General features: G+C 35.2%; 3 protein-coding genes across 10 annotated transcripts; 2 read left to right on the top strand and 1 right to left on the bottom strand.

Annotated features, from left to right (window-relative positions):
- Positions 1–340: 340 nt before the first annotated feature.
- Positions 341–4,092, top strand: lg1h16orf89 (linkage group 1 C16orf89 homolog). Of its 3 annotated transcripts, none has more exons than XM_048203397.1 (8): positions 341–758; positions 1,546–1,698; positions 1,821–1,926; positions 2,015–2,132; positions 3,253–3,415; positions 3,522–3,626; positions 3,783–3,860; positions 3,971–4,092. In XM_048203397.1, the coding sequence occupies exons 1-8, from the start codon at positions 590–592 to the stop codon at positions 4,072–4,074; spliced, it is 996 nt and encodes a 331-aa protein (XP_048059354.1). In that variant the 5' UTR covers positions 341–589; the 3' UTR covers positions 4,075–4,092. The 3 variants fall into 3 exon arrangements, with proteins under 3 accessions (XP_048059354.1, XP_048059347.1, XP_048059338.1); XM_048203390.1 differs by having other exon boundaries at positions 342–758; positions 1,776–1,926; positions 3,540–3,626; XM_048203381.1 differs by having other exon boundaries at positions 451–758; positions 1,776–1,926.
- Positions 4,093–4,310: 218 nt separating this feature from the next.
- On the bottom strand, positions 4,311–14,356 carry flr (fleer). 6 transcript variants are annotated; one of them, XM_048203321.1, is made up of 20 exons: positions 14,157–14,356; positions 13,945–14,010; positions 13,548–13,757; positions 12,131–12,187; positions 11,672–11,807; positions 11,275–11,379; positions 11,070–11,198; positions 10,723–10,772; positions 8,608–8,760; positions 8,408–8,473; positions 8,109–8,162; positions 7,955–8,020; positions 7,732–7,808; positions 7,348–7,558; positions 6,762–6,809; positions 6,542–6,613; positions 6,309–6,412; positions 5,779–5,857; positions 5,139–5,268; positions 4,311–4,852 (listed from the first exon to the last, which is right to left on the bottom strand). In XM_048203321.1, the coding sequence occupies exons 1-20, from the start codon at positions 14,208–14,210 to the stop codon at positions 4,716–4,718; spliced, it is 2,004 nt and encodes a 667-aa protein (XP_048059278.1). In that variant the 5' UTR covers positions 14,211–14,356; the 3' UTR covers positions 4,311–4,715. The 6 variants fall into 6 exon arrangements, with proteins under 6 accessions (XP_048059278.1, XP_048059279.1, XP_048059287.1 ...); XM_048203322.1 differs by having other exon boundaries at positions 7,732–7,802; XM_048203330.1 differs by having other exon boundaries at positions 7,967–8,020.
- Positions 14,357–14,718: 362 nt separating this feature from the next.
- On the top strand, positions 14,719–17,216 carry si:ch211-76l23.4. Its single transcript, XM_048203310.1, has 4 exons — positions 14,719–14,859; positions 15,335–15,458; positions 15,651–15,780; positions 16,108–17,216. The coding sequence occupies exons 2-4, from the start codon at positions 15,353–15,355 to the stop codon at positions 16,307–16,309; spliced, it is 438 nt and encodes a 145-aa protein (XP_048059267.1). The 5' UTR covers positions 14,719–14,859; positions 15,335–15,352; the 3' UTR covers positions 16,310–17,216.
- The last annotated feature ends 285 nt before the right edge of the window (positions 17,217–17,501 follow it).

Here is a 17,501-nt window from a genome sequence, read left to right as displayed (position 1 = left end):
GCAAGGAGATTTACGACACGAGAGACATATGTAGGCAGAAGCAAGTAAATATTAGGAATATTAGTTAGGAATATTAGCCTATGAAATTCCATATCCAAAGAAAAAAAATCTAATTAGAGCCTACTGGTCACGGGTAAAACATATCTACTGTAATATAATACATTATTAAAATATTACCAATATTTTTGCGCCTTGCTATTATTATTATTATTTCAGTTTTTGATTGTCAGATGATGTAGCTAAAATACAAAATAAAATTTCAGAGAACCTTTTTTAGAAAGAAAAAAAGAAAGAAAGAAAGAAAGAAAGAAAGAAAGAAAGAAAGAAAGAAAGAAAGAAAGAAATGGTTAAACTGTCTAAGAAATTAGGAGAAAGCCCAGCCAAAACGGAATATTTTCAGCAAAAGCAATAATATTCAAACTATGTGGCACCCCAGGGTCTCTACAGCCCTAAATCTGAGCCACGTGATGGGTTTGTTTTGTCAAACAGCTTCCTTCGCCTTTGAAATAAGAGGGGAAAAAGGCTACTGGATAGACTACTCGTCCAATAACGATTTCCCCGTTTGTTTTCTATTCTTAAAGCTCTTAAAATGTGGTTTCCTTTCCTTGTACTTATTTTTCTCTCGTCTACAATTGATTTATCAAAGCAGGATGTGATTGATAACATACTTATGAGTTTATCCAAGGGAATCACATACTTTGAGATGCAGGGCAGAAACATCAACCTGGACGGTGTTGTTGGATACATAATACTTCAAGGTAAGCCACTATGTTACAGGTTGAATAGGCTATGTTTTAAAAATCACTTTGTTTACTCGTTTGAGTGCCATAATTCAACTTTTTTTATTGATTAGCCTATAGCCTACGTTTGCAATGTGCAGAACAAAAAGCTCGATATCCCATGTTTTCTTTTCATCTTTTCTAGAGAGTCTTATTTTAATGGACCGATTTACTTGACATTGAACTCGGTTGTAAAATTAATTGAATACGGTTTGATTAAAGATTGTCAATTTCTAACTGAATTTCTGTCAGTAATTTGTTTTGTGGCGCAGGTTCTCCTCGCGCAATTAAAATCGTATTTTGGTGCCTCTTGCACTGTTAGCTAACCATCATTTATTTTAAAGACCTTTTAAACAAAACATTAAAGCTTTTTCATGGTTATATCTGTGATATGTAAATTTAATAAAGAAGATAACGACAGTTTTGTCTTTTTACCGTCCAGGAGCTCGAACAGTGTTGCTATGGTTACGTTACACCTTCAGGCGAACGCTACTGATTCTGTTCTGGTTTCTGTAACCTTTCTGCTTACTGACACATTGTCTGAAAATATTTATTATATATATATATATATATATATATATATATATATATATATATATATATATATTTAAAAAAGTTAACATTTTTAACTCCAATGTTTTATTTTGACCTCTTTTTGGAGGGTTCAGTGCTTATTAGGGGCCCAAACCCTCCATAATCTGATGGTCTGAAGTAAAAAATCCATCATTGGTTCACCATTAGGCGTATGTCTACTTATATAATTCAGAGCAGCTGCGGGAGGCAACACGAACTTGGCCGCATTCAGATTTTCTGAGTCTCTCTCAGCGCGCAGCTGCCGTTTCTATGCTGAAGAGACTGAACAAGAGCCTTTCTACTGCCGTCCACGCTCTTCAGGAGACAGACCACAATTACTTCAAAGGTAATACTCTTCGAACAGAAACACTATTCAGAATAGTCTAATAATGACAGAAAACCTGAAGTGTTTCCCCTGAACAGAGTTTGAGCCCATTTTGGACAGCTCCTTTTGGTCCCTGCCTGCAGAATGGAGCTCCACAGACTCCTCGCTGGTTTATACCTCAGTGAGGTCTATGGAGTGCTACGATGAGCACCTGAGTGACAAGTGCATGACTCTGCTTCTAGGAACATGGTGAGAAAATGGTTGACTAAAATAAAAAAAATATATAATCAAAAAATGATAAAATCAGTCAATATGGTAACTGTTATTTTATTGAAAGGAAAGACAATGGAACCCCATGTATTGTGACTAAGTCTTGTAGAGACACAATGACGCAGTTTGGATGTCCACACTATTCCCTGTCTCACCAGCTACTGTACTTCATGATAGGAACAATGGTAACCACTCTATTAATCTTTACTGAATATAAGCAAATGATTGTTTACCTTTAGTTAAAGGGTTAGTTCACCCAAAAATAGAAATTCTGTCATTAATTACTCACCCTCATGTCGTTCCACACCCGCAAGACCTTCGTTCATCTTCAGAACACAAATTAAGATATTTTTGATAAAATCCGATGGCTCTGTGAGGCCTTCATTGACAGCAAGATAATTAACACTTTCAGATGCCCAGAAAGCTACTAAAGATGTATTTAAAACAGTTCATGTGACTACAGTGGTTCAACCTCGTTTACTGAAATCATGTGACTTTGGCAGTTTGATACACGCTCCGAACCACTGATTCGAAACAAAAGATTCGTAAAGCTTTAAAACCTCATGAATCAGTGTTTTGAAATCACCCATCACTAGATATTGTTGAATAAAGTAATTATTTTGTTTTTTTTGGTGCACAAAAAGTATTCTCGTCGCTTCATAACATTAAGGTTGAACCACTGTAGTCACATGAACTGTTTTAAATATGTCTTTAGTAGCTTTCTGGGCATTGAAAGTGTTAATTATCTTGTTGTCAGTGGAGGCCTCACTGAGCCATTGGATTTGATCAAAAATATCTTAATTTGTGTTCTGAAGATGAACGAAGGTCTTACAGGTTTGGAATAACATGAGGGTGAGGAATGACAGAATTTTCATTTTTGGGTGAACTAACGCTTTAAAGGGATTGTTCACGCAAAAATGAAAATTTTGTCATTACTTACTCACCCTCAAGTTGTTCCAAACCTGTGTGAGTTTCTTTCTTATGCTGAACACAAAAGAAGATATTTTAAAGTTGGTAACCAGTTGACATTAGCCATTGACTTCCATGGTAGGAACAAAATACTATGGAAATCAATGGCTACCGACAAATGTTTGATTACCAGCATACTTTAAAATATCTTCTTTTGTGTTCAACAGAAGAAACTCAAACAGGTTTGTTAACAACATGAGGGTGAGTAAATGATGACAATTTTCATCATTTGTTTTGGGCGAACTATCCCTTTTAGAACAGAGAAAGAATAACATTTCTGGTGTACTCTGCCTGAAGTAAATCTGTGTGCCTTCAGTCTGACACTTGTGTCCTCAGAAAGGGTGCTCCAGAATGCTCAATGGGGACCTGAGATTGTCTCGTGTCAACATAACTGTGGAACATTATAAGAGAATCTTCTGCTCCAACATGATGAAAAGCAACCAGGATATTTTCAAGAATGGTCTTACTGGCCAAATGCAGGACATCTTTATAGAAAACAGTTAGTATACGCTATAGAGTGAACAAATGAATGGAGAAAAATTTGGTCATCTTATAACATAAGTGTATATAATATATAATATATTTTTTATTATATTATTTTACAGTTCTTTTATGTGGTTTAGTGGGATTCTCAGACTTCTATAAACTGGATTGGTTGCAGTCTATTCTAACATGGCAAGATCAAGAAGTGGGATGTTTTGGCAAAGAAGGTGAGTTATTGTAATCAGTAAAAATTATATTAATCATGTTAAATATACATTACAAAAAAAAAAAAAAACTCATCATAATGAACATAAATAATCTTTAAGCCAGAGGTGTAAATGACCTTTTAAGTTGTCAGTTGCAATATTGTATTTCCCCCTCAGAGGACATCTCCCAGGTCTTTGAGGAATTTTTGGATGCACCCCACAACCGGGTGAAAAGAAGGGAAAAAACACTGACAGGTCTTTGTTTGCTTTTAACAATGCAGTTGTTAATAAAAATGAAGAATTATTTAGTTAACCTCACACAGTGATACTGTCTGAAACTAACTCATATACGTTTCTTTTCATAGATGGCTGCTCAAGTCATATGACAGGAGTTGCAGTGAGCGCATTGGGAGGTTTTCTCAACTATTACCTTTCAGAGCAGGACATAACGAAGAGACCCTTAATTTAAGGGCCATGCTTAATGAGATCAGGCTTTAGATGAATTTGGTATTTGTTCTTTCCTCTATGATCACTTCTCTGTGAATGTGTGGTAGATTTAATGCTGTGTAGGTGAAAACAACATGATGCAAAAAAGGGCAAATAACCAGGAAAACAGGTTTTGATGATAAATTACAGGAACATTTAAATATATTTAAATAAAATCAAATAAAGAAAATGTATACTTGATAATTAATAAAGAAAATCTACAATTATGCATTTTTTTATTATGAGGGAAAATAACCAAGCCGGTACAATTTTAATGCCTTCTATGATAATGCATTGAGCATAAAAGGTTAAATAGAAGCATCATTTTAACATGACCACAGCTTAGATTAAATGAAAAACAAAAATGCCCTTCTTTGGTTAATATTTTCACTTTCATGTTTGGAGGGAGTGAACCCCTGTGGGCTCATTATTACAGAGAATGCATGCTTAAAAATGCATGTTTGACTCGAGTCCAGAAACAGCATGATCTCTCCAAAGCTGCTTAGAAAGTTGCCATGTTGAGATGTCTTATTACTCAAACCACAGTCCTTCTATGAAAATTGTGGTCTGTGATGAGTATTTGCCCAATATCTTGTTCTAATATAGACATTTGATGTTTAAGGATTACTCATTCCATCCTGTGACTTCATGGAAGAGAGCTTTTATCAGGCGTGATTCATATGTGACGGTGTTCTTGCCGATGTGCATGCGGTCCTCCTCCAGAGGCTGCTCTATGATGGCAGGCACATCTTTGCCGTACACTAGAAAGGAGGGTTACAAAAAAGTAATTAGTCCCATGGAGAATCTCAGGATTGAAAATTAATTAGTGTATCAACTTTCAAAAAACAGGATTTCATCCCCACTGAATTAAACAATCAAAACAACAGGAAATTCATAATCACTGGATTAGATTTTGATACTTTCCGTATTACAGGAGGATTATAGCTTTGCATTGACACAGTCCTGCTACATTAGTAACAGGATACAGCACCTGTTTTAGAGGTACTATCTGTGGGATCAGACCATTTCTTTAGAGGAAATACTTACATTCACAGTGCTCAAGGAACTGAATGCACTCTTGCACCACTGAATCCCTGAGCATAATCATGTGTTTGGCCATGTTTTCCAGTAATGAGAGAAAACATCTCTTAGCATAGAACCACGTGTCTGTTCCAAGCTGAAAACACAGGATGGCATTGTCATGCCAAGCTCAAAATTACTATATAATATCACATGGAAATCGCATCAGTAAAATCAGAACAACTTGAGACTAAAGACCTTGCCACCCTAGGAAATTCAGCATAGAAAGCATGTCTATATTTTGACATAGGCATGCTTTAATTGACTTTGATTTGATCTAATCAAACATAATTTTTTTGGGATTTAAATTTACATATTCAGTACAGACTCATCTAAATGTGTGACAGAAGACAAAAGGAATTGCAGTAGCAATCCAGTTCTGTACATCTGCTACAGTGTCATGAGAGCGAGAACTCCTTGAGTAACACTGTTTATGCAGCTGGATACAGTGAAGACCTCTTCAACATTTTTGTGAATACACAAAAATAACATGTTGAGGATGGTAACTGAGCTAGACTGAAAGAAATACAGCAAGCAAGGAATATGAAAGTTCATGCACTGTCTGAACATGGCTTTTATTAAAAACATTAAATGAAATATTGATTACCTTTTTGTTGTATGGCTCAAGACTCTTTATGACACGAGAAATACCAAAGTCATAGTTCCCTTTAGCACAATACAAAGTCCTGGAAGAAATTATAAGTATTACAGATAATCATTCTAATATGCTGATTTGCTGCTCAAGAAACATTTCTTATTGTTATTTTTTAAAAATGCTGATAACAGCTTAATATTTTTGTTGAAACCATGATCTTTTTTTTTTCAGGATTATTTGATGAATAAAAAGTTCAGTTTGAAATAGATTTTTTTTTATTACAGTCACTTTAATAAATTTTATGTATCCATTATGTATAAAGTATCCATTTCTTTAAAAAAAAGATACTGACCCTAACCTTTTGAACAGTGTAGTAATTTACATAAGACTGCTCTCATAATGTCATCTTGTGTTATATTGATATTTCAGATGTATTATTTGTGTGATATTTCAGAAAGTCAAAGTAAAGTGAAAACTTGATGCTTGTGATGATCGTTCTCATGGGTTGATTCAATACAATTATGTAAAAATATTGTACGTACCCTATTACAAGGTTGACAATACACAGATGAAAGACTTTTTTGTCTGGCTCTTCATAAGAGATCTGCTCCTCTTCTTTCTCTATCTTCCTCATCAGTTCCTCTGCCTGTACACACATAGAGGAACACCAGATGGGTAAAATAAAATAAAAAACCCAGAAAGAGAAAAATATGATGAAACAAGGCTGCTCTATTGGTAATAAATATTTCTATTTAAATATGATTCAAATTTTTACCTCTTCATTTTGGCTGGTCATGATGTATGACACGCACAGGTTAGCAAGAACAATCGCACTAACGTTAAGGATCTACAGGAAAAAATGTGACAATCAATTGAAAGGATTCTAATAACAGACACTCTTCCAAAAAAAGAAAAAAAGGGGGAAAAAAACCCCATCATGCTGCAAACTCCATGCAGTCACACAGCAAGACTCCTAGAGTCACAGATCATTTTACCGAGGGTTTTGTTTTGCAGGGACACTCTTGAATGTTACACTGTTCCAGCTAGCAAGCAGAGAAGTAAAGAACATGTTTTGATTTTAAATGTTTAGATTTGTTATATAATTGTCTTCCAAGAACTTCAACATAGAAATATCACCCACCATCACAGGAAATCTTATACACAATATATCCATGAGTCATCAAAGATAAATTACATCTCTTCAGATCATATTTAAGTTCACTGCTATTATCTTATTTTAATGTTTTAAAAATACATCAGGATCCCACTGTTTATGCTAAACACTACTGGTTGACTGATTTAGGGTATTGTTTTTAATGACCATTCCAGATACAGATATCTGCAGATATACATAGAACTGATGAAATGTCACTAATTTTACACAATATTTACTTAGTCACAAAGATACCTGAAAAAGGAAAATGTACACAATTTATTTTCAACCTTGATTCTTACTAAACTATCCTTTTGATTTTCTAAATTACTATGGTACTGCAGAGTGCAGACTTTCTGAGGACTTTTATTTCATAAGTTATTCTTATTTTCATCTAAAAAAAGCATATTCAGCAATATTATACTTACATTTTCATAATGCTTTTTAACGATGGGCTCATAGAAACCAATGGCTTCTTTATATTTGTTATCTTGCATGAAGAGCACATGAGCAACATTAAGTTTCCAAGTATCATGCTCATTGCAGAACTCCAGTGACTTGTGGAAGATCTTTTCCACCATGCTGTAGTTCTCACGGTTCCAGTAGATTTTGGCCTGTGCCATTAGCACGGGAATGTACCTTAAAAAAGTAAAAAAAAACACTGAAAAATATTTACATACAGTGCCCATTTTACTTGCATTTACATAAATAAAGTAAGGAACAGAAATCAAAGAATGAAGCTTTAGTAATTTCTTCTTTTGAAAGTCGCATCTGCTAAACGCATAAATATAATAAATTAGTCTTAAGTTTACCTCTCAAGAACCTCGTCATAGTCTTGGACATATTTTTTTAAGGATTCATCATCACGATTGTGCCTTGCTTCCTGCACCTTGGAGGAAAGAATTTAGTTTCTAAATTCTAATTAGCCTTTTCAGTGTCAGACATATTGATTTTATGGTGTATTCAGGGAGTAACATTTGACATAAGTGTCACAAATGCTGTGAATTCTTGAAAGGCAAAATGCCAATCTGTAACCTGTTTCGTAACCTTGCGTAGTTGCTCAGTCAGTTTTCCAGCAATTTCATCAAATTTTCGGAAAGCCTGCATGACATACAAAGTTAAATTCGTTAAAAAACAAATGCTCTCTAGATACTTGCCAACTCAGAAAACTCTGCAAAAGATCACTCACTTCCTCAGGCGCTGTCTGGCATGTGATCATGGCATCCAGGAATTCATAGAGATACTATAAAGGAGAACAAAAATGAGCCCTATAGTTTTGATGTGAATTCGGACCGATATGTCAATATGAATGAGGCAGTTCTGTAATTATCACCTGGTGTGTTATTACTTGCAAATGGCTTATGGCCATAGGAATCAAGTGGATGCTATTACTGGAACAACTATCTGAGCTAATAAGAAGAAGAGACTTGTTTCTACATGATTGCATTTTCTGTGCATTGCTGATGGGAAATAAAATTTCTGCTTTACCGGTGTGAGAAACTTGTAAGTGAGATGAGCATTTTCGGCCAAGACATCTGCGGCGAGGTCAAAGTACTATAGACAAAAACAACAAAACAAAGAAACCTCACTTCTTGAAAGAAAAATATAATACAGTTTCTTATAGTTTCTTTAAAGCTGACGTGTATCATTTCTATGCAACTGAACACTCATTAATGAAGTACACTCACCTCATATTTACAGTAAAGCAATAATAAGTTGCCAAAAGTGACAGGAGGAAAGGGGTTTTGCTGAAGAAGAAAAGCAAGTTTCTCAAAACCCTCTGTGGGCTTGGTGTCCATGTTCATTAGGGCCTGATTGTGAAGAGTGACTGGATCCAGCTCCTAAATGTAAAAAAAGAGATACTTACAATGGACATAATCATTATATCATCATATGGACCAACTTTCTAATGTAAAAGCATTTCTTACACATAGAAAGAGACTAAAGGAGCGAAATATACTAAAGGATAACTTGCTATTGACATTAAAAAAAAAAACTTTAAACTGTCTAATGTATTTATTGTAAATCATCACAGTGACATTCTGGTTCACTAGAGGGCAGCATATGGCTATGTTTGCATGTGCATTTCTCAAAACAGATATGCAGAATTCCTTCTCTGGATAAACTAAAGACTTCAGCATGGAGGGTTATCTATATATAAACTTAACAGTGAAATTGCACTGTATAATTATTAGTTCAATCATAAATCAGTTAAGTAAGAAATTTTCCTTCTATTTAGGATGTTTTTCACGGAAATAACATAACCCCGTGAAGATTACTTAGCGCAGTACCCGAAATTCTTTTTAAAATCTGGTGCATTCCTTGCGACAGTCCTAGCTACAGATGCAGTGTTTAAAAATACCTGTCCTGCGGGAAGAAACAGTGTATTTAATAAGTGCTTATGTAAGATGGATCACTGTTTGGACTCATTAACTTTTAGGTGCAGCACAAACTAGCACAAAAACATGTCTCTGCAGCCCACCCTCATTCCAGCCAGCAGGTGTGGGCTTACCAGCTCTCACAATACAAACCCCTGCAGAAAAGGATTAAACCTGCACCGGAATCACAAAAACAGAAAATTCCCAGTGCATATCTAGGGACAATCTTGTAAGTATTTAGGAAAATCAAACTTAAATTGTGCTATTCAAGTAAAACTGACATGGTCTATCACATGGTCTGTCAATATAGGATAAAAGTTCCACGAGTGTGCATGTGAATTGGCATGCCTATGACATTGATTCATAAGACGCTATCCTGCAAGAGTGAGCACGCTCAGATCAAACAGCATAACTAATGAAGAAAATATTCTCTTGACAGGCATTTCATCTTATCTGGCAGCCTTTGTTTTCTGAATTGCTACAGAAATGAGAAAACAGAACTCGGATCTTTTTAGATAAATCACCTGGAAATATACTTGAATAAATAGTAATGTGCAATAAATACATTAGCAGGTGCTTTTGTTGATCAGATTACAATCGGACAGCACTTGAATACATTTAAAGTCAAGTGTAAATGCACTCAATATGATCAGATTGTGCTTGCATCACTGAATAACCACCTTCGGAGATGGTTAGAGATAGTATTTGACAAGTATAAATGCCACAAGGTGTAAATGCAAATGCATTTTGATTAAAGCAATATCTAATGATCACGTTGATTAAGTAATATATAATGAGGTGGCGCTACAAATAATAATTATCCATCACTTTGATGGACTGTTTGTACATGGTTGTACATTTTCCATCATGCTCTATTTTATTAGCCTTTAAAGAGCTTTTGCAGCTTCTTCTCTTTTTATTCTGCTTGCAAAATATGAATAAGTCAACAGACACTGATGTCTTGCAATCTGCTCGCCCAATTTAATGAACAATATCCCATGAATTATTTCACTCGACTACACTTAGAATCTCTCATATCTCTCCCCAAATCCTTTCTCACGTCTCCTTCATGGTCTGTTTTTGCAGAGCACTTTAAAATGTACTTTTCTCCTTTTTCTTCCGATTTAATCCCTATTAGCATCCTTTACTCTTAAGCAGAAAAGCACAATAGACAAGATACCTTATGAAAGAAAGCATTTTGAGTGATCCATTACTGTTTTAAAAATGAGGTAAATGGCAGAAAATGTATGGTAAATGCAACCTCTGATGCACTATGTAAGTGCTGTTTTCCTAACGAATGGATAAGTGCAAACAGACACACTTAAATGCTATTTTGCTAAACAGAAACTATCCGGATACAAAATGCATGTGAACGCCAAGTGTCAAGGGGGCAAGGAGTTACCACAGAAGTGACATTATTAGTACCTCTTCTGATCTGGGGGGCATGTCAGTCAGTGCTTCTTGTGCTGCAGCATCTGCAAATAAGATTTAGAGATAACAGGCCAGTATCACTGAATTACATTCTCTAAAGTTCAATAGTAGTTACCACTACAGTAAGCAGTCAAAACAGAACTCCATAATAAATTTTGCAGAAAGCCACTGAGCAAAACACTGCTGCGGACTTCAATGCTTAATACAAATGCCATTAGTAATCCTGGGAGGCGGATTTGGGGTTTATTATACACTATGAATAAATAGAGTGCACATCAAAAAGTATATGATAGGAAGGCGCCTAAGTGAAACATCAGGTCGGAAGGTTTATCTATACTTACAGTTCTTCAGCTGGTATTCAATAGCTGCTTTCAGATTAAAGGCTTCAATCAAAGCGGTTTCGTGCAGGGCGAGGGTGTTGCCGACACTTCTTACATCAATGCCTTCTGTTGTCATTCCAATACTGAGTTCTATAGACATAAGAATCATTCATTGAAATTAATTGTATAACATCGCACTTGTTAAAGGATTTTCTGTTACACATACCTGGATGCTCTCTGATTCCTCGTTCAATAATTTCTGCAATATATTTGAGCGCTGAAGCATACTGCTTTAAACTGTAGTAACAGAGTGCTATATTGTATGCCAGATCTGTAACGGAAAAAACAATCAGACATAGTCCAGCACAGCTAGTTTTAGAAACCATCACAGCGTGTCAAAAGGTCTCCTTTCCACATTCATTTCCATAAAAATCAAAATTACTACCTTTACGCAGTGTGGTCAACCAGTCAATGTTATGTTTTGTTACTCTTGGCAAAACATTTACTGGGAGAGACCAGTTTGTGTTTTTGTCTGTTTTGTCTATTAAGCTTCTGCATGTAGACACCACAAACACACAGAGTTATAATTCAGCTCAACCAGTGCTAAAGAAGCTCATGCTCACCTGGCTGGTAGCCCAGTACATTCATGGAGGACATAAACTTTTTGCAAGCCTCTTCATACTCGCCCTCCTTATAAAGCAAACATCCGAGATCCACATCGTAGTCTGGATCATCCTGAGGCAACAGCTCAACCAGAGTCTGGAGAAGCAAAACCAAATATTCCAACAAAACAAACCGTCATTCATGTGGTCATATGGTGATTCATTTTCCACATGTGGCATTCCCTTAGAGTTCTTACTTGATATTTCATGTATACTGTGGCCACAAAAAGTATTTGGACACTTAAAGGGATAGTTCACTCAAAAAAGCTTTTTTTATCCAAAAACTGCACTTAGAAACATATATATAAAAAAGAAATTCCTCCGGACCACTACATGCTCTCCAAATGTGTTCCATGGAAGAAGGAAAGGGTTTGGAATGGCATGAGGGTGAAAAAATGATGGAAGAAAGAAAGATGTTACCTTTGCTCCCGAAAAATCTTCCTCTCCATATTTAATTGCAGCTTGCAGTTTGACCATCTGTTTAGAGATAGGACAAATAATGATATTTCTTTTTAAAATATAAGGAATACAATGTGACATGTTAGGATCTTCCCAGTAAACAGTAAAAAGCTTTTCTTTTAACTGACACTACTGTTTAAAAGTTTGGGGTCAGTAAGATTTTTTTAAGTGTTTTTAAAAGAAATCCCTTATGCCCATCAAGACTGCATTTTTTCTAAAAAATATTATTACAATTTAAAATAACTGTTTTCTATTTCAATATATTTTAAAATGTAATTTATTCCTGTGATCAAAGCTGAATTTTCAGCATCATTACTCCAGTCTTCAGTGTCACATGATCCTTCAGAAATCATTCTGATATGATGATTTGCTGCTCAAGAAACATTTCTTATTATCAATGTTGAAAGTTGTACTGCTTCATATTTTTGTGGAAAATTTTTCAGGATTCTTTGATGAACAAAAACATTTTTAAACGCATTTATTTAGATTTTTGTAACAATTATCAATTGATCAATTTAATGCATATTTGGTGAATAAAAGTATTCACTTCTTCTTTTTAAAAAAAAAAAAAAAAAAAACCTTACCCATAACTTTTGAATGGTAGAGGAACTGATGTAACATACAAACATTTTACTAAAATAGCGGTCTAATAATGATCGGTAACACTTTACAATAAGGTTCATTAGTTAAACATTAGTTAATGTATTAACTAACATGAACTAACCATGAGCAATACATTTGTTACTGTATTCACTAATCTTGGTTAACGTTAGTTAATTAAAATTCAGTTGTTCATTGTGTGTTCATGTTAGTTCACAGTGCATTAACGAATGTTAACAAGATTTAAACAATGCATTAGTAAACATTGAAATTAACATTAACAAAGATTAATAAATGCTGTAGAAGTGCAGTTCATTATTAGTTCATGTTAACTAATGAGGTTAACTAATGTTAACTAATGAACCTTATTGTAAAGTGTTACCTAATGATCTTTACAGATGCTGAGCTTCTGTGTGACTTTAGTCACTCATGGATCGTCTAACATTTACCTGAATGCAAAATTTACCATAAAAATCTAGGATACCTTGTTTTACCTTCCCCAGAACTGTGAAAATATGTGGGAAACTCCTCAAAATAAGCCACCAAAATAAATAAATAAATAAAATGAACAAAAATCTTCAAATTTGATGCTACAAGCAACTGAATAACCATTCAAATATGCAAGAAAAAAAAGGAATCCTATTTTTATCCAAAAACACACAGCTACATATATATATATATATATATATATATATATATATATATATATATATATATATATATATATACTGTATATAGGCTCTTTGCAGATGTGACAAAAGTTGATATGCGGGTCCACCTTAGTATGACTAGCTGTGTTGTCCAAGAGAAAAGTAGCCTTCATGGCCTCTGGGAATGCACACGCTCCATACAGAGACTGGGCATAGTAAAGTTTGTAGTCTTCGACCTCTGGGTGAAGCTGTGTCAGCTGTTCATAACACTCTGCTGCATTAGTGAAGTCCTGCATGTGATAGTAGCAGTAGCCTAGGAGAGACAGAGCAGCCCTGGACTGGACAGAAACAGAGAGCTTGTCAAATAAAATCTCTCGCGCTCTCGCTCTCTCTCTCTCTCTATAATATATATATATATATATATAGGTAGGCAGGTTTAGGTTGTTTTCCCTAACAACAGAGAGCAATACATTTACTGATTGATTCAGTGTAAAGAACGAGTCCAGTTTGACTGCTGTGACTTACTTTAGTATGTTTCTGATGTTCTTTGCTCAGAATATGAATTGCGTCTCCATATCGCCCTTCTTTGATCTTATAAAAAGAAATAAGGATTAGTAAAAAGCCAGTCATTTCTATAAAACGACAAACGTTTCGCTAAAAGCGCGAATGCAAGCAACCAGCATAACAGACCAGTGGTAACTAAGCTAGCCTGTTAGCATCTGCAGCTAATAACTCACCATTTTGTACACGGTGGCCGTGTATTCTCCGTCTTTAATCGTCGTTAGCGGCATTATCGAACACAAGCGCTACATGTAACTTTATCCTCTAAACAAAACGTCAAAATGATTAAAGTTAAAGATGCAGCCTTCTGTTTTTCAGAGACACGACGCAACCATCCTGTCGCTTAGCAACCGTCCCAAAAACGGATGTGACGTAATCATTTTATCATTACTCCAGTGGGTCTCTGCTTGGCTGAAAGACATCTTATTTGTGCTTTTTTTTTTTTTTTTTTTTTTTTTTTTTTCATAAGATACAGCATTGGAATATGGCTGTGAAGTTCTTCATTTTATATAGCCTAAAACAATTATATCCAACTTCTCAAATGCCAGGCAGTTTTAAAATGAAAAGAGGCTGCTTTTATAAATCTCTTTAATATACTAAAACATAACGTGTCAGGCTACAAACAAACAAACAAATAAGTCACAAATAAGCAAACAAATCCTCACAGAACTCTTTGGACCTCAAGGACGAGTTTTGACATTCAAACCATAGTGGCTTGCTCATACAAGCCAAGTATTTGGAAAAGATGTGTGTAATGAGGGAATGTTTTAAAGCAGGAGGGAGTGTTCTGCAGTCCTGGGACAGACTGGAGCAGCAACTCAGACACAGAACTACAGGGGCACTTGTAAAGAGCACACATCTTCCCAAACTCTCTGACTGGTATGTAAACATGGGTATTTAGACCTGCACACTTCTATTATTTATTATTCCAAGAATCTAGATTGTTTTTGTTCTTTGTATCAGTTTAAAGATTTCATATTTTATTTATTTATTTATTTTTAAATGCATATATATATATATATAAATGAATTTTTTTTCATGCATGTAAAAAAAAGAATAGATATATTTTCAATTTTTACATGCACATGGTCTTACAGACCATGAAGAAAATTTCATGCACAGCTATCAGGCACGTCAGCACAGATTGTGCCCTGAAACCAAATAGTGTTTATGCACCAATATTATTTTTAGGATTAAGATTAATTGTGAGTTTAGTAGCACAGGGCTTGATTGATCTCTCAGTAAACACACATCATCTGCTTAGAAGAGTAAAGAAAAAGACCTGGGCAGTGATTTTAACATTTTCTTGGGAAAGAAATTTGCTTTCAGGAGTTTTTTGGTTGTACTTGTGCAGGAAACATCAAGAACTAGAATGAGTTTCAGGGTGAGCCTGTTGTTCCTGACCATGACCGTGGTGGTCATAGTCTGTGGTCAGAGGAGACGCCCTGCAAAAGAGGAGTGGAACTACCGTGACGGCTGTGAGCGGATGTCTTTTTTGTTTAATAAACACATACCGGTTTATTTTTGCATTTATATGTTCTGGCTGCTATGCTTTGAAGTATGGTTTCACAATTTTTCATTCATATGAACCTAAAAAAAAATACGCTAGATAACATTACTGTTGTTTTGTTTGATAAGAATGTAAACAATATTGCTGTTTGGGTCCTCAGCTGAGAAAGTAAGCATGCGAGGAGTTGCAAATCTGACTCAAGTGCTTGATGACTGGAGGTTTGACATCCTGAGCCAAGTTAAAGGACTCCTGCAGAACGACCATCAGTCCTTGCTGCCTGACTACTCCAGGTAGACTTTCATGAGGTTCAATGTGTCACATCAAGCTCTCAGATTCAGGCGTTCTTTCTTTGCACAGACAGAAAAAAAGCAGGAACACAACATTGTTATTTTGGTATCAGCAGTTATGTCAAAATGTGGACTGTGTTCTTTTTAGAGCAGAACATTTCATTATGCTGGAGACTTTGCAAAATATTTTATGTGCTTAATGGGGAACTTCCTGTCTCCTTATGGTTTGGAAACTAGTCATCTTCATATTGCTCAATGCTCTTTGCCAACCAGTGACTGCGCTATACTGTTCTCCTCTCATATTTCTCTTAACTCTTTAACTCTTTCCAGGATCCAACCTCTCTCTGAGGCACTAGATGACTTGTTCAAAGAGTTCAATGCCCTGAAAACTCATCTCGGTGAGCTGACAGAGAAGTTTGGACCATTGGAAACCTTTATCGATGAACTGAAGACCGAGAGGGCCAGCGCGAGCGCAGCACCTGCTAACCCTGTGCGCAGACGGGTCATTAAGAAGGCGCCTGTTGTCTCCTAAAAAGCTCTGTGCTCGAGTAGAGCTGGGTCTCTCTTAACAGCAAACGACTATCATATAGATTCGTTTCGCAGTCTTTCTTTGAGCTTCTCACTCTTTTGGCATCTTGTTGCTGTATGTTGCTGGGAAACAGGTAATAAACAATATGCTGAACTTGGTGAATGTCCCTCTATGTGGTTTATCTGAAAGCAGCAATTTAAAATGTGACAGCCTGCTCATAATTACTGTTGCAAAAAATAAAAGACACAGCTGTTACCATGGGACTTTATTCTTAGAATACCTTCTATTACTCCTAATCAAAAAGAAACAAATATGCATTTGGGTGACACTTTAGTTTAGGGTCCAGTTCTCGCTATTATCTAGTTGCTTATTAGCATGCATATTATTGGCTGTTATATTCATACTTCTAAAGCACATATTAATGCCTTATTCTGCATGACCATATTCTACATCCCTTAATCCTATCCAATATCTAAACTTACCTTAATAACTATTAATAAGCTGTAATTAGGAGTTTAGTGAGGCAAAAGTCATAATTAATAGTTACTTAATTGTGAGAATTGGACCCTAATCTAAAGTGTTACCCGCATTTGTTATTCAGAACAAGAGTATTTAATTTCACTGACTTTAAACCTGTAGTTGGAATTAGTCTGTATGAGTATATTCAAATATGCATGACTGTCAGTGAAGTGATATGTGGTATTTGTAGCTCTCAAAATGATCAATGACTCATGCAGGTTTAAACTGATTATGTACAAGTTAAGAACATTTCAGGAACAAAATAAATTGTGTTGTTCCATTGTATATTTATGCTTATAATCTGATGAGCATGGTAATTAGATGCTTAATATCTCTTGGCTCATATTTGCCATCTCATGTAAGCTATAATAAATTCAGTCTGTTGCATTCACTCCTAAGTTTCGGTGTGTTAGCTAACTTTTGACATAATTAGCTTTGTGCATAATAGTGTGGTGTTTATTTTGTGTAATAGTCAACTAGTTTTCATTATATTTGTGTTTGTCTCATTCTCTTTTCTCAGCATCACAAACACTTTTACAAGAAGCACTTCCAAAAACATTTTTTGTTTCATTATTTATTTGAACTCTTTAATATAATGATTCTATCTATCTATCTATCTATCTATCTATCTATCTATCTATCTATCTATCTATCTATCTATCTATCTATCTATCTA

The sequence above is a fragment of the Megalobrama amblycephala genome, linkage group LG1, assembly GCF_018812025.1.
Source record: "Megalobrama amblycephala isolate DHTTF-2021 linkage group LG1, ASM1881202v1, whole genome shotgun sequence".
Taxonomy (NCBI): domain Eukaryota; kingdom Metazoa; phylum Chordata; class Actinopteri; order Cypriniformes; family Xenocyprididae; genus Megalobrama; species Megalobrama amblycephala.
Note: the sequence above shows the minus strand (reverse complement) of the source record. Positions and strands in the feature narration are given on the sequence as shown.

What these genes read in the sequence shown, in the direction of transcription:
- flr (XM_048203321.1), bottom strand. Translation starts at nt 14,210, where the DNA reads ATGCCGCTAACGACGATTAAAGACGGAGAATACACGGCCACCGTGTAC. An exon ending in AGGAATCAGAGAGCATCCAG is followed by an intron (nt 11,199 to 11,274) that starts GTATGTGTAACA and finishes TTATGTCTATAG; the next exon opens with AACTCAGTATTGGAATGACA. An exon ending in TTAAAAAGCATTATGAAAAT is followed by an intron (nt 6,810 to 7,347) that starts GTAAGTATAATA and finishes TCTGCTTGCTAG; the next exon opens with CTGGAACAGTGTAACATTCA.
- si:ch211-76l23.4 (XM_048203310.1), top strand. Translation starts at nt 15,353, where the DNA reads ATGAGTTTCAGGGTGAGCCTGTTGTTCCTGACCATGACCGTGGTGGTC. An exon ending in GTGGAACTACCGTGACGGCT is followed by an intron (nt 15,459 to 15,650) that starts GTGAGCGGATGT and finishes TTGGGTCCTCAG; the next exon opens with CTGAGAAAGTAAGCATGCGA. An exon ending in TTGCTGCCTGACTACTCCAG is followed by an intron (nt 15,781 to 16,107) that starts GTAGACTTTCAT and finishes AACTCTTTCCAG; the next exon opens with GATCCAACCTCTCTCTGAGG.
- lg1h16orf89 (XM_048203381.1), top strand. Translation starts at nt 590, where the DNA reads ATGTGGTTTCCTTTCCTTGTACTTATTTTTCTCTCGTCTACAATTGAT. An exon ending in AGACCACAATTACTTCAAAG is followed by an intron (nt 1,699 to 1,775) that starts GTAATACTCTTC and finishes TCCCCTGAACAG; the next exon opens with AGTTTGAGCCCATTTTGGAC. An exon ending in ACTCTGCTTCTAGGAACATG is followed by an intron (nt 1,927 to 2,014) that starts GTGAGAAAATGG and finishes TTTTATTGAAAG; the next exon opens with GAAAGACAATGGAACCCCAT.